The sequence below is a fragment of the Amblyomma maculatum genome, chromosome 3, assembly GCF_055883805.1.
Source record: "Amblyomma maculatum isolate TAMU_Amacu chromosome 3, ASM5588380v1, whole genome shotgun sequence".
NCBI lineage: Eukaryota > Metazoa > Arthropoda > Arachnida > Ixodida > Ixodidae > Amblyomma > Amblyomma maculatum.
This window is the reverse complement of record NC_139346.1, coordinates 162,187,138-162,202,636: the sequence shown is the minus strand read 5'-3', so window position 1 is coordinate 162,202,636 and position 15,499 is coordinate 162,187,138. Positions and strand designations below refer to the sequence as shown.

Sequence of the window (15,499 nt, the reverse complement as noted above, 5' to 3'; positions counted from 1 at the left end):
ATTAAGAGAGCTCGAATTAACGAGTATTTGAGAGTTTCGGAGGCTGCATGGAAGAAAGAGCAAGCAACTGCAGCCATCAACCCTTACCCTCCGGCGCCAACACGCCGGTCATGGCACCAATTAGGCTTTGCCCACTCTTCCATGGTTCTATCTGGTTTCATCTTCTGTCTCCGGTTTGGACGAACGCAGCCTCTAACTGCACCGCTCTTTCGCTGAGGGTTATTTTCTTTGGCCACGTGCTGTGCGCCAAGCCGCACATATGCGGCAGCGCGTAGTTCGAATGATTCATTGCGGAACCAACTCGTGTTCGAATTAGCGGGCTTTTTTGTACACAGATCTCTATGGAGCTTGGCCGGACCAGGTAGTGTAGTTTGAATTATCCAAAAATTCGAATTACGGAGGTTCGAATTAACGAGCTTTCTCTGTAGTTCGTTCCGACTGGTTTCAATTAATTTCAGCTGGTCACAGCTGGTACTGAATCGGCATTAACTTTTCCTAACGAGCGCTTGATGTGTTGCGGCCATTCATGAACTCTGCTTAGGTATCGTTAGTTCTATCTGTAAGCGCTGCCCGTACGCGGGAGGAATCGCCCGGAGGAAATGGATCGTGCTTCTCGCCTCTTATCTCTACCTTTCTTTGCTTTTTAGGCCAGTATGACGTTCGAATCTAAATTTTCCACGTGTTACGACGTGGTTTTGATGATGGAATGGCGTTAAACTGGCTAGGCTACAGTGCTCTAGCTAGGCCTAATTGCGCGACCTTTTCTAAATGGCACAAGGTTGCAAGCAGTTGATGCCGGAAGCCAAACAAAAGTCAGTTTGGTCATATACTTTTGGATCCGAATAGCAGTGCTTTTTTTCTCTCAGTTTTTTCCTTTTGTTCGCACTCGAGTGTTTACTCACGGACGCCAACCGATATATGGGAATAGCTCGAATCCCGGTCTTTCGAACGAGACCAAACTGATGCTGGTAGAGCACATGTTTCTTGAAGTGGGGCCGATCAAAGGTCAGCGCAATTTGACTTCAATTTAAAGGCCAAGTGTTCAGATTCGCTACTTTGGGACGTTGTGACATACAATAGGTGGTATTTTTAAACCAAAATTTGCAGCTAGTTGCGGGAACTTTTCAGGACCGCAAAAATGAAGAAATCTGAAATCAGACTTTTAGACTGACATTCGGTCTGAAAATCCCTTAAAGCAAGGCACTTGTGTACTGTGATGTCTGTGCAAGTTTGAAGAACCCCAGGTGGCTGAAATTTTCAGAGTGCCCCACTGTGCTGTCTCTGTAGCATATATATAGGCTAGTTATTTCATTAAGCGTTCTTTGGTTATAATTCAGTAACATTCAACTAACAGTTCATTCATTCATTCACATCACATGACCGCCAGCCATAGATCACATGAATAAAAATTAGTAATTAGTCGTGAATACTTATACCTATAGTAGTTATTTACTTCATCAAATAGTAGTTCGATTACGCAGCCAGGCATGGTACATAGTCCATTGTAAACTATTGCCTCTTTAGGAAATAATTGGCAGCCTAGGCATATCACTGTGTGTTTGTGATGTGGCTGTCTTCTAAAACTAACGCTGCAGAAAGAAAACCGTGCTGACGTGCAGTCTCGTCTGAAAGAACTCAAAGATATGCAGCGGGAACAAAACGACCGCATTGCCGAGCTCCAGCGCAAGATACTGGACGTTGAGCCTGGTGAGTGAAATGCAGCTCGGTTGGCTTGATTCTCAAAACTGTATTTGTCTTACATTTGAAATTATTGCAGCCAGTCTAGCATTTACAAAATCTAACTGCAATGGCAGACAAAAGGCAATAACCTCTCTGTCCCAATTTTGTTTCTAAATGAAGGGAATTTTGAATGTCAATGAATTCTAGTTCGTATTTTGTAGGTTGCCTAGGTCACCTAGGTTACTGGTATGCTGGTTTGTGGAATGGCAGTTTAATTTTTAGATATTATGAACTTCTGCTGTTTGTTAGAATGCGTAACTAGTCAGCACATTGTTTTAATTTGGCGACTGCTTTCTTAGTGGAACTAGCGAGCCACTTTGGCGATCACCTTCTCTGGGCTCATGGTTAATCCCTTTTACGCAAGCAACCTTCCTCACGGCTGAATCTGGCAAAACAGGGTCATGCTTAACTGCAGCTAACATGCTTGTGTAACAAAGATATTGATACCCAATTTTCTTGTGTTGCACTGCCTTGTATACAAACTTCAAGGGCAAGCTGCTGTTGCTCTCAGGCAACCTCTCATAAACTTATGTCTGTGTGATGATTGCACCTCCTGCTTCTTTACAGAGAAACGCATCAAGTCCTTGGTCACCAATGTGAGCGATCTCGTAGAATGCAAGGCAATCACAACGCAGGTTTTCCAGATGGTGAGTTTTTTTTTTTTTTAGCTCATTTCCGGGTGGATTGTCCTCCTTTGGTTTTTTCACAGGCTTCCCATTTTTATCCTTTATTTCGTCTGTAAGCCTGTCTTGCAAGCACTGCTTCATTCTGGTTACTTAGATCAGATAACTTGCTAGCTACTGAGCGACATAATACAGTGTTCCTGTACTATGGTAATGTTTGAAGAGGAATCTGTTTGCTCGTTCTCAGTGGCACTTTCTTTGCTTATTTTTGTTCTGTTTCTTGTTTCTTTTTCTGTTATTTTTATGTTTATTTTCCCCTTGAGTGTTGTAAAGAGGCTACGAGTGAACAGAATACAATGGAAGGCTGGTTCAACATTCACTGTGTTCTTGTGGGCATGCTAAAGATGAAGACATACTTAAAATTTCTTTCTCTCTTCTTCAGGACCATATCATCACCAACAACTGATATAGTAAAGACCCTGATATAGTAAATATTTTTGCTGGTCTCAGTGACATTACTTGTACTAGTTGTTGTCTAGAGAGAAATTGCAGGTCCCTGTGTGCACATTCTCCTGGCTCATTGCAAGCACATTTATTCTGAGCTTATTATCTGTTAAAAGTTGCATGGGAACGTTGGCAACACTTCTTACTTTGTGTGCAGCTTGTGGACAAGGACATGGAGACCTATGTGGCTCTCAACAAGCTGGCCGAGGCAGAGCAGGCACTGGCCGAAAGCCGGGCCGACATCGAGAAGCTCGAGGCCGAGGTCGACGAGCTCAAGAAGGGCTTCGAGCTGCAGCTTCTTGAGCTGAGGAAAGAACACCAGGAGGAGGTTGGCATTGCAATACTCATTCTTATAGCTAGGGCAATTCTCGCCTTAAACTCTGTTTATTTTGATGCATTGTGCGAGACGTTTACCTTCACAAGAGTATAGTTTCCTCTACAATTACAAAATAGATTATAGGGCTGCGCTTAAGTTTACTTGAGAGCAGAGGGGGTGAAAGGCACCTTACAGGACTGTTTTCATTAACTGCGTCGTCATTGTCATCCCTATGTCATTACTATCACTACTATCATCATTATCAGCTAAATGCACCATCATCATCACCAGTATTGTCGCCATTATTCACTAATAACTGCATAGTCGTCGTCGCTATTATCATCCTCACTCTAGACAAGGAGAATTGCGATTGGTTTCTCACGTGCCCAGCGTGACCTCGTGGTTTGCACGCTCGGCTGAGGATCGGAGGGATAACTGTTCGATTTACGGTTGGGAAAGATATTTTTTAAACTGTTAGTTCCTGCGGACATTTCACCGTTACATTACACATTGCATGACAGGACAAAAAAAAGACTCCTTCTAATGCCTTTTGCGCATGTCCAATGCAGAAGCTGTTCTTGCTCAAGCACACGGCCAACTCCACCCTCCAGTCAAATCCAGACATGGATGCCTCACTGGTGGAAAGACTGGAGAGCCAGGTACTTTTGTTTTCTTTTTTGCATCTCTTTGCACACGGGGCGTAGACTCAGAATTTTTTTTTTCTTGCCTGCAACTGCTTCAGGTTCAGGAGATATCAAAGCTCCAGTACGTCCACGACGAGCTCAAGAAGAAAACTGAAGAAGTGGAGGCTCTGGAGATGGTATGGGTCCTGTCTTTTTTAGTCAGCTTGTGAACTCTTAGCTATTCTGGAAATGCATGTGTGTTCTTCATTATACTGTTACTTTCTTTTCCCCAAATAATCTTCTTTCCCCAAAGGATCATGCTTACTCTCTACTTTGAAAGCTCTCTAATATTAGTACATAGGCAGTCCAACCTCAGTACATTTAAGAGATAATTACAAATTATTGGCTTTGCCAAACAGTTCTCAATATTTGTTTACAAACCTATGCAACTTGTTTTATATATGTGATGTGGCTTACAATAAAATTAATACAGTAGTCTCCGGAGTTAAGATATTCTGCCTTAAACGCCTGTCGTCAGATAGTTGAGTGGGCTTCTTCCAAGTGAGTGGTCACAAAGGGAAGGGAAGCTCCCCAACGAACGCCCGGAGCACCCGTCGCTGTATACACGCATATCAATGATTTTCTATGAGAAAACTCCGCTTTTATGATTTTTTTTTGTCTCAGAGCTTGTCAACAAGTGCTCTCCAAAAAATAATGTTCGCAGCTCGTTTTTTAGGACCTGAAGCAGTCCACAGTGACGACAGCTGATCAGCTTATCATAATTTCTCGCTTTCGTAAGCACTGATAAGACACATTTCCAACCGGCCTCTCTGCCAGCCGAAGAACCGAAAAATGCGAAAATCAGAAGCCCCTGGGGCAGAAAGCGCCGGCTTTGCACGTGCCTCTACTTGACTCTTCCTCTTCTTTCTCCTGCTCCGTGTGCACATGCGGCGGCGCCTGGCATGCGCTGCTGCATGGGTGGGCTGCACATCCTCCGTGGTCAGCTGTGCGCTGGGTGGCTGCGGCTATGCTTAGGTAATGCCGCTTCTCTCTGCTTCGTCAGAAACCGAGCGTTGGCGTCTCACTGAGCAAACTCCAGCTTCGGTTTCTTACAGCAGCATAAACAGTTTGTAGCCAAGCAGTTGGCACGCATTTGTTCATTCTGTATTCGTCGATCGGGCTCCTGGAATCAGTTGTGTGGTCAGTTGTAGCCATCTTGTGAACGTTTTGACTGCCTTGGAGGTGATGACAAGAGTAATAACTTTTGTTTTGGCAGCCGAGTTTTTCGTGAGACTCCCTGATGCTGGAAAGCGAACTTGACTGACATTTGGCACTCAGATTAATGCGGCCGTCGCAATCATCGCGAGCAGTTTAAGAGCGGAGCTGAAACCTTGGAAAAGCTCTTTTTTTGTTGCCTTCCTTTCCTTAACTGCAAAGCGCTTCTGCTTCAGCTTTTGGCAGAATTTTGTACATTCATTTCGGCTATATCAAACTAGTTTATACAATTTTTTGCCTGTTTGCTAAATTATTCAAGTTTGGACATAGTGGAAACTCGTTATTTCAAATTTCCTGAATTCCATCTCTTGCTTTGTTTGAACTGACATTAAAATTCCATCAAAGTCATGTGAATTATAAAAGGCTGCCCTAAATTCAAACACTGTACAGCTTAAATATATATTTGGTAGTTTTTTAAGCTATCGTCAACTGTAAGAGGAAGCCATCTTTTTATGCTGTTCTCCTTCTGCAATGTCCTCCATCTTTGTGTAGCGCAGGGATGAACAATGCAGTCGACAATTTTGTAGGATTCTTTTGTAAGTGAGACCAGTACAAGAACCGTTAATGTTCAAGCCTGTGCTGTCATAGACATTCGTCTTATGGCCCGATATGGTTAATGTAAAATGCTCGTTCACATATGTTGCACATAAAACTTGCTGCAGTCGATATTCAGCCACACAAAAATATACCTTCGACCGTTCTCTATGTTTCCAGGAGCTTGAAAGATTTAAAACTGGCCGCAAGGTGTTTTTCCAAGACCTGTCTGCCAAGAAGCCAAAGAGGCCACCACTCAAGGTGAGAAGCATGGCGTGGTATTTATTCATGGAGCGGCATAACTCAGCGTAACTAATCCGCACAGTTTTGGTGGTGGACCTAAATAGCTGAAAAATTTTCAACATCATACTTAGCTGCTAAGGTGCCATGAAGCACCCCATCAAGGATTTCAGCAGAAATGTGGCAGTGATATCTGGCCGCTTTTTCTTTTCATGACTCAGGGCGTCCTCAGAGTTGGCACATACATATAAAACTTACCGTGCCCTGACCCTACTCTGCTCAAGAGTGCAGACTCCACTTGCACTTGTTAAGGAGTGCAAAGGTTGGGGAGGGTAGGGTAACAGTCAGGGAAGATGCAGAGGGGCAGGAGATGTCAATGGGGATGTAGGTAGAACAGTGGAGACAGTGAGAGGGAAGGGAAGATGAAGTAAAGAGCTCCACGTGTGCTGCAGTGTCAGTAACGCTTCTTCCTCTTTTTAGCACGCCTGTATGGTTGAGCACGCATGTCTGTGTGTGTGCTTTACCAAGTATCGGAAGAGTATATTAAATCAAGTTACGTGACTGAAAGGATACATAAAAGTTAATGGTGAAAAGTGAGTGAACAAAATGAATGACCGTAGTAACAGAGAAGGGCTCAGCAGTCAAAACTTGTATCGTGTTTGTGATGCTGTGGGGACATGTAACTTTACACACCATTGTGACTACTTCCGTTGGGATGACTTCCCACAAATGTTCCTGTTAGATACAGTACTGTATTCTAGTACTGTTCATTTGTGTCACAAGGCAGCTACTGTGTCCGGGATGTCATCACTTGTGATTGTGTGCTTTTACAGACAAAGACTGGAAACGTACCCTTGCTCACCTTTGATGATCTGGAGACTAGCATAGAGAGTGACTTCGATGATGCCCCTGAGAAGGACCCAGATTGGTGCCTCCCTAGCGAGGGCACCAAGGTTGTGGTGAGTTTTAAGCCTACAATTTTAAAACGAGCTAGCATGTAATGGTATTTTTGAGCACTCTGATGCCATAGGCGCATGCCCACATGACAGTTGCTATGGCATGCTCCAGGGCTATGTCAGTGTGTCAGAGAAAACCTTTCTTTTTTCTTTTTCTCTGAATAGCCTTTTTTCAGCGTGGTCTAGCGCTGCTTTCATGCACAAATTTAACGTTTTCCTTCTTCCTTCCTTTCTGTAGTTGCAATGTCTTCTCGGCACAGTTTTGCACTTACAATATTCGTGCAGCTGTGGTTTATATGAAACTAAGTATTTTTATACTGTTTTCTTTCATGCATTACTACTTTTCTATTTGGTTACTTTTTTTATGTCAACAAGGCTATCCAGTTTCACCTCTTTGCATTTTCACTTGTCTTGTTTGCTGTGCTCTTTTCACATGTAGTTTACCGCTGTAGAGTACAGTAAAGATGCTCAGAGGCCACTGTTTCTATAGGGAGATAGTAGCATGTCATGTTTTGGTGCTGGAAAGCAGTAATCAACATTTTTTTTTTCTTTTTCCCAAGTGAGCCTGCCAAGTAGCAGTTTGAGCGCGTTCGTTCCTTGCTTTGTTTTGGGTGTGTGCAGAAGCTAATATAACTTAATAGGCTGGAAAGAGTGTGTGGTTTCTAATTTTGGTCTGCTATTCCTACAGGGCACCCGCAAAAGGAAGTCCCAGGAGGATGAGAACCCCAGCAAAACCATGAAGGTGGGTTTTTCACTTGAGTGGGTCATACAGGACAAACTGGGGTTGGCTTGCAGCACTTCAGGCAGTTTTCTTGTGTGCTGATCCTTATGGCTAGGCAGTGCCGCCATTTTCTTCCAAACGATGATCTAGTCAGCTTAGCCTTGTATAGGTGGGTGGATGTGATTAGAAGTTTGTGAGGTAACATACAGAGTTGGGGTAAGGTGGCAGGTCGTGGTTAATTGGAGGGACGGAAAAAGATTTTTTTTCCTGTAGTGGGCGTAAATTGTCCGCAGCTGGTGATGACGACCAGGGATCATGTGGTGGGACGTTTTTCAGTCCAGTTTTCTCGCTAAGAAACTCAAATTTTATTTAATGAGCAGTTGCTGGAGCTTGACTCGTGCTTTATATGAAAAATTCTGGTTCTCTTTTTCAAGCAGGAAAGGCTTGCGCTATTGAGGCAGTTTTTATCATGGGCACTGTGCTTAAATTACGTGCATAATAGCATGTGTTATTATGCATGATAATATGGGAACTTTACCGCATTAGGTTTCGAAATCGAATTCGCCAGGTAGGTTCAGCTTGCTGGTGAATTTTATTGCCTGTCAGACAAAATATTTTAATAGAGACAGTTTACTAATGCAAAACAAAGTAAATAAGCATTCTATTTGAAAAATTTGGGGTAGCTTGCCTGTGTATAATTGCTCCTATTGGACCAGTTGCGAGGCTGTTGGTCCAAATATTTTCAAGCCAGTTCATCAGCCGCAAAGTTTTCAGTATCTTGCCCAATTTGTGAAGGAGTTTTTTGTGCGAGACCTTATCGAAAGCTTTTGAAAAGTTCATAAAAATTGCATCGATTTGCTTCCCCTGGTAATTGCTTTCACAAAATCGTGCACTGTTAGAACTAATTGTGTAGCTGTAGAGCAAAAAAAATGAAAATGATGGATGGTGGTTGCGCAGCGATCCACGTCGGCATCGGCCTGCAAGTGCCGTGGTGCGTGCCGCTCTGGACGTTGCGGATGTTCCAGGAAGCAGAAGAACTGTACCTCCCTGTGCTCCTGCAAGGGAGACTGCTGCGTGTCTCAGCACTCGGCAAGTGGCCTTCCCTCAGAGTCTCGGGTCACATTTATGGTTGACTATCATAGAGATGCTGTGCTGTTAGGACAAAACTTCTCTCACTGGCATTGCTTGGCTGTGGGGGCTTGAACTTATTGACCAATTTCCCCAGGTGCTTCATTAAGTCACAATCCGTGTCTTCAGGGGGTGCCAGTACAGTCCTTAATGCGTAATGTTTTGCAAGTGTGCCTAGAAGAAGAAGAGACGAAGGTTGTGCACATCGTCGCACACTTTTCCTTCCTTTACGAGTCTGTTCAGACAGAATTTCAACGTGCAGTTTGGTTCCTGAAAGATGCGTATTTGGAACAGCAGATGTTTTCCAAGCAGGTTTTCAATTTCAACTAAAGCAGTTGTCTGGGGTCGTCCTCTAATCCGAGAAAAATGTATAGCATTCATTTTCATTTGCGCAGTATTTTGCTGTCGCCCACAGATTGCACAACTGATATTTCTAAGAGGTAAACTTCTTCATTATAGACTATAAGAATGTGTGCTAGTTCAAGCTATGCAGTTTGTTTAACAATTACGCAAGATGAATACATTTTCTAGGAATGAAAGAAGTCTCTAAGTATGGCTACTGCAAGAGGACCTGTTCTAGGTAATTGGACAAAATAATATTTGTTAGCGGCAGCAGTAAGCTACACAGCAGCAAGCTAAGAAATGTTATCTGTCAAACCACCTCAGTGTAATATGTATATTGTTAATCATTAACCAAGAATGCTAGTATCGCCAATAGCTGATGGGTATAAAGTGCTTGGTATCACTTGAGTAATGAGAGTAGAACCTCGATTATACGACTTTCAGGGGACCGCACGATCCAGTCTCCGTCTTACAGTTGGGAACCTCGCACAATTGATGCACTCGCATTTTAACTGGAGCCTCTACTCTTGTTGCTAAAGGTGTGATTCTTTCCCGCATGTACATTATATGAAAACGCCCTTACTTTTGTTCTGCGGGAGTTAATGTACTTGTGCATTTTGTGCATTCATACTTATTTCAAATTAAGACTACCAAACGAGGGTGCTCAAGATTTAGCAAGCTCACCCTAAATGCTCTATAAAACTGTAAAAACGTGCGGTATATACTGTGTACATACTTGCGTAAACGGCAACTTAAACTGTGTATATCTGCGTAAGAACGGCATATGTGCAGTTCAGAGCAATATACAGGCAACGATGCAGTCGCAATGCTAGCAGCCAGAGGTAAATGGAGATAAGACTATAATAATGCGCCATCACTCGAGGCCCGAGTGGCAAACCAAACTCTGATCGCTAGTTTTGGATTGAGTTTGCTGCAGTGTCTGTCCGTCCGGAAAAGCAACCACCACAATCAGCGTAAGCGAGTTGGGTGAACGGCATATAGTTTGAACCCTCCTTGCTCAACGTTTTGTTAAGTGAAGAGAGATTTTTTTCTGAGTGGATATATTTTGAATTAAACTTTTGAGTGCCTATGCTTCACATGAGGTATCGTGTACTTAATTAGTGTAAATAAACTTTGACCTGATATTTTTGACAGTAGAGTATTGTTGCAACAGCTATAATCGATCCAGTTAATTCATTTTTCACTTTGTTCAGTTATACGCATATACCAATGCTTAAAACAAGAACTTCTTTTGCTTCGGCATTCCAAAGGTTACCTATAACACGACTGATGTGACTATCATGTTGGAACACCTTTTTTACAATTATTTTCTGAACAGTAATTGCACCTTTATTTACACTTGCATAAATGATAAGGTAAATAAAACGTGCCATTAGATAAAAATCTTTAAGGCATCAGTCAAATATAAATTGTATTTTATGTGGGGCCTCCAACCTTAAAGGGGTGCATGCTTGTCCGCTATGTTTTAGATGAATTCTTTGTCACGCAGATACCGAATCAATAAGAATTGCAGGAATCTGTGCACTTGAGCGGGAGTGATTAAGGAATGACTTTTCAAAATACTACAAGCAAAAGGCAATAACCCTCAGCTCAGTTTTTTCAATCTTTCGCTTTCTCATTTTATTCTCCTATTGACATGTTGCGACACTGATCGAAACAGTCTACATGAGCACGTCACTACAGTGTCACGGAAGATGGCTTCTGGTGGTTTCCTGGTCTCAGTAACACGTTTTTGCTGAAGTTGACGACCTCTCCCCTGTGGCTAAGATCGCGTGGGCGCCTCGCAGAAATATGAGGAACAGAGACCGGTAGCAGGCAGGGTTAGGAGACACTTTGTCACCGTGCACCTTCAACTATTATGCTTTTCTCGTAAGTCCGCTCCTTGACTGGTCCTTTCTCTCCATCTGCAGGCATCCTGCAATAGCAAGGAGCGGCTAGCGAGGTGAGGTAGCTGTCCACATGTATAGGTCATGAAAGTCTTTGATGCAAAGTAGTAACCAGCACCTCTGTCGGTGCCTTCTTGTGTCGCTTGCAGAGTGCCTTTGTGTAAAGCAAACATGTTGGATTCATTGACTTAATATAAAATGCAACGATGCGGCATAACATATACTTCCTAATGGACACAATTTGCAGTGCATTTGCTATTTATCCACTCGTCAAACGCTCTGCAGTTGAAGTCGTATGTGCTGCAGAGAACCACCGCTGTATGCTGTCACCATCAATACCATGATTTTCGTTCTCGCGCAAATTAAGACATTAGGTACCGAAATATACGGGTTACTACCTGTGGTAATAGCATCACCATAACTCAATAATTACAACAAACAAGCAAAACAGTGCACCCAAATTATGTTGCAGGACCCCGTTAAATAGTGAATGAAGGAAAAGGAACGAGGTCACCAATAATTAAATTGCTACAAAGAATCTCTCCTCTTCTCAAGCTGGTGTCCTATTGAAAAACAGTAATGTTCCATTGGGAAGATTTTCGTATGCAGGAAACTTTAAGAATTTAAATTGGGAAATAAGGATTTATTAGATAGTTCCGGGGAGTGTTTAGAACTGAAATTGCTGCTGCTTTTTGAATTCATAAAGGGGATGAAATAGGTGATTTAGTATTTAAAAAGTGAGGCCTCTTAGCCGGTGCCAACGGATCGCAACAGCTCTCGACAATTGAACGGCAGCTGTCGTCGTGGATGATCCACACGAGAAGCCTCGTGAACTGTATGCGTCTCGGAGGTCGCAATGGTGACAGGCCGAATCCGACCATTTGGCGCACATAGCTCGCTGAGAGGCTACCGCACAGGGATGAATAAGTGAAGCATGCCGATACTTTCACTTTGGTTACTTTGGTTGAGCAGGGTTAACCTTTCGTCTAATTTTTGTTTGTCTAATGAAGCAGTTTGTGTTGCAACTTGCGACATCACAATGTATAGGCAAAGATTTCACACTGTTGAAGCCAGGCAATGGTTCCTGGCAATGTGCTTTGTCTTCAGAGTACTTTACTCGCTGGGTTAGTTAGAAAGTCCTGACATGCAAATGCATCGTGCTGTGCAGGGAACCACAGCAAGAAATGTGCCTTATCTGCAGGTTATCTCCCTTTTCAGTGTTTCAGCAGTGTCCTTTCCGTGCTGAGCTGAATCAATAGACACCTCCATTGTTATTCCCTTTGGGGTTAGGGTAGCAGTGCGTACCAAATCTGGTGCTAAAGCATGTTGGCGTAGCTTGTTTACCATGAACAACAAATCTCCAAAGCTCGGACATTTGCTTTTGGAGAGAGATTACCTTATGCCTAACCGTTTGTGTTTTCTAGTCAAGGATGGCCAAAGTAACTATTTCAATATAGTGTTATTTGTGGTTCGTCATTGACTCAGCAACTGCATAGTGTTATAACTGCTAGAGTTCGATATAGCAACTTAGTGCTGAGGAAGTAGAATCGAATGAATAAAGGTGTTATGTTGTGCTGACCCGTGTCAAAGACCTGTGAACACAAAGCAGGAAGGGAAGTGCTGCTTCATATTGCTTCCCCTGCTCCACCGTGCTCCAAAACTCAATATTTATCCAAAACTACTCTGAACGAGCTGCCTTGGCGTTTTACTTTAAAAACTAGCTCAACAAGGGAACGAAAGGTATAACACATCTTGCACTGTGCTTCATACAAATAATGTTTTCAAAAGCTAGAGAAGCGTGGAGCACAATAAATATTTGTTCGCTAGTAAATTTAATATGAGCCACAAGCGATTTGAAGGAATTGTTAGTGAAAAAATGCACTGCGCATGTGACATAGCACCTCCTCCCGTAGATCCTCCTCCGAGCCTTTTAAATTTCCAGTAGAGAGAAGTGAGAGTGGTAAATGAAGAAGATAGCGAAAACCACCGTTAGAAACTTCTGGGTGCAAAAACTACACGAATTGTTCTTATTGCAAAAACAAGCAAGGTACTTCACTTTTGAACCTCTTTGTCAATGACAAGCCTGTCAGGCCTATGTAAGGCAAAAGCATGCATGAAGTGTATGGGGTGGTCGAAGGTTCTAATCACTAGAAACGTGCTCAAGGGCGTTGGAAAGCCGTGCAGGGTCTGTCACCAAGATGCTAAAACTAAATCTCCAAACTCTATCAAAATTATGAGCTACTGGCAGGAGGCAGTGAAGTAAAAAACCTGGAGGAAGAAAGGGCTACCTTCCAAGCAATCTATCCTCTCTGAAGGCACTAACAAGTGCTTGGGAATTTATCAGCGCAGGTAATGATCGAGGATGCACACAAGACAAAGAGTGGAAAGGTCGTGCCCATTGATGTGAACTTCAAACTTTGGGACGCTGCTCGAGTGCATCGAAGTGGTAGACTTGATCCCCCCCCCCCCCAAAAAAAAGCTTTAGGTTAAACTAGTGTTCAGTTATGAAGCACATAAGCAGGCATTCCATTTGCTGCTAGTCTGTGTTGCGAGTTAATTGTTGCGAGTTAATTGTTGCTCAGCCTGTGTTATTTAAAACACCTTTGCATGTTCCGGCCGTTTGTCTTTTGTCAGAAATGAATGCATAGTCGGAAAAGCATCGACTATTGCATAAAAAGTAATCAAATGGAGGATTCCGTACGCCAGGAATGCAAAACTGCAATTATCAAGAAAATTTGATTTTAGAAACGTGGCTCCAATATATAATTATAATGTCCAAAACTCGTTTTACTGCTTCAAAGCTGCTCCAAAATGGCATTAATATTGCTCCCTGAGCTGCTCCAAGATGCTTGAACCTGCCTCCACCCCCAGACAAAGATGCTTCTTATGTAACAAAGATGGTTCTTATGAAAAAAAATTACCTTTTTTAAACCTCCCTAGACTTATCTTTGATTTTTTTTTTACAAGAGCGGTGTGAGCGATGCTCGAAAGGGTTGAGCGGTAAATTGGGTAGACGTTTATGACTGTATGCAGTGGGCTTTGAGTTTGGTTGGTTGAACACCCTTAGTTGACTCCTCCTCCCTTTCTTCTTTTTCAGGATTCAGAGTCAATCACTGCAGACAACAGCCCGCTTGAGACCACATAACAAAAATCGGTCCCTCTTGGGCAAGCATTGACCAACTTCAAGAGCTGTGTACATAATGTTTTTATCTTATTGTAAGCCTGTATTGGCATTTTTAGCCTATGTGTAATGACGCATACAACTTGCAACATATTGAATTTTATTTTTGGTGCAAGTGCCGACTTGACTGCACAACAAGTTGTGCTCTATTTTGAGCAAAAGTTACGCTGTTAGGTGACGCCACCTACCAATGCACTCTTGGCATTGATACGTGCACATTACACCAGTAGTGCTTCGTCAGATGGTGCCCCATGCAGTGTGGCACAGTTCGAATTTGGAGAGAGGGGTCTCTTACATTTGCTCATAATATAGCACACGGGATATTCATGTACATTTCAGTGCAAGCAAATTGGTGTTTTTAGCTAACGTGACGTTGTGTACCACTAATATAACATTGTGGGCTTCATTCATTCATATTGCTAGTGTTCAGGCCATAAGAGTTACCTGCTTATTTTTAGAATGAAGCTATGTACTGGGGCAAAACTAAAATAAAAAAGCTTCTAGAAGCCAGGAAAGCACCAGCTATACTCCTGTTCCTAAACCACAAAGTTGCCTTCACTCATTAACGCTTTAAATTTAAAGCATGTATGGAAGCTGCATTTCTTAATACTTTTTCACTCATTCATGTTAGCTGTGCTATGAAATGTAATAAGTTATATAACATTGTAATGTGTGAATGTGAAGAGAGAAAACAAAAGCATGCCAATGGCATGTTAGAAAAGGCAACTTTCAAAGCATTGTATATTTTGCGAGCTGCAAATTTCACCCTTGTCATAAACACAGTGCTATCAATATTTTAAGAATATTTGCTTTGCTACTGAAGAAAAATGATCGCATACGGTTATTTTACAAGCCTAACCCTTGCCAAGCTGAAATTAGTCATTGAACAAATTCTTATTAGGGTGTTTAACGATAGCTGCCCAATTCAGTGTTGAAAATGAATTGGAGGTTGTCAATAACGTTTGCTTGCTTACATGTTCATAAGTTAACACTTGACAATGTGATCACTGTCCCATTAGCATGTCATAGGTAAGGCGACTAAGTTTTGACAGTGTGTTTAACACAGCCAAGGTAGTGTGAGCCATAAGACTGCTCATCTTTCATTATGAAGCATCATTTTATTTTTGCTCAATAAAAGCTAGCAATATTGCTTATTGAGTCTGATTCTTTGAACATGGTTGCCTCTCATATCCACATCTGTGGCCTTGTGGAGGTTGTGATGGATGTGATGCTGTCTCCTCCATTAAAGGGTAGATTGCCATTTATATGACAATAACAGGTACTCTGTTCACCCAGCATCTTGACAAAATTTAGCTGTTTAAGATATCGAATTTCAGGTTGCATATTTCTTGCAGTGATGTTTAAGACACTGGTGCACATGGATCGTCAGTGTTCCCATATTACTGCTG

General features: G+C 42.5%; 1 protein-coding gene across 3 annotated transcripts in view; it reads left to right on the top strand.

Moving 5' to 3' along the window:
• The window catches only part of LOC146196686 (chromosome-associated kinesin KIF4-like), a 39,019-nt gene extending 23,779 nt beyond the window's left edge, over positions 1 to 15,240 (top strand). For 2 of the 3 annotated variants that reach the window (XM_084598460.1, XM_084598461.1), the window contains exons 17-27: positions 1,596 to 1,707; positions 2,308 to 2,387; positions 3,025 to 3,195; positions 3,753 to 3,842; positions 3,926 to 4,003; positions 5,796 to 5,876; positions 6,689 to 6,814; positions 7,500 to 7,553; positions 8,490 to 8,621; positions 10,934 to 10,965; positions 14,007 to 15,240. In XM_084598460.1, coding sequence (XP_084454586.1) covers positions 1,596 to 1,707; positions 2,308 to 2,387; positions 3,025 to 3,195; positions 3,753 to 3,842; positions 3,926 to 4,003; positions 5,796 to 5,876; positions 6,689 to 6,814; positions 7,500 to 7,553; positions 8,490 to 8,621; positions 10,934 to 10,965; positions 14,007 to 14,085 — 1,035 coding nt within the window. In that variant the 3' untranslated portion in view covers positions 14,086 to 15,240. The remainder of the gene's footprint in view (positions 1 to 1,595; positions 1,708 to 2,307; positions 2,388 to 3,024; positions 3,196 to 3,752; positions 3,843 to 3,925; positions 4,004 to 5,795; positions 5,877 to 6,688; positions 6,815 to 7,499; positions 7,554 to 8,489; positions 8,622 to 10,933; positions 10,966 to 14,006) is intronic. The other variant, XM_084598462.1, reaches the window with a different exon arrangement.
• The last annotated feature ends 259 nt before the right edge of the window (positions 15,241 to 15,499 follow it).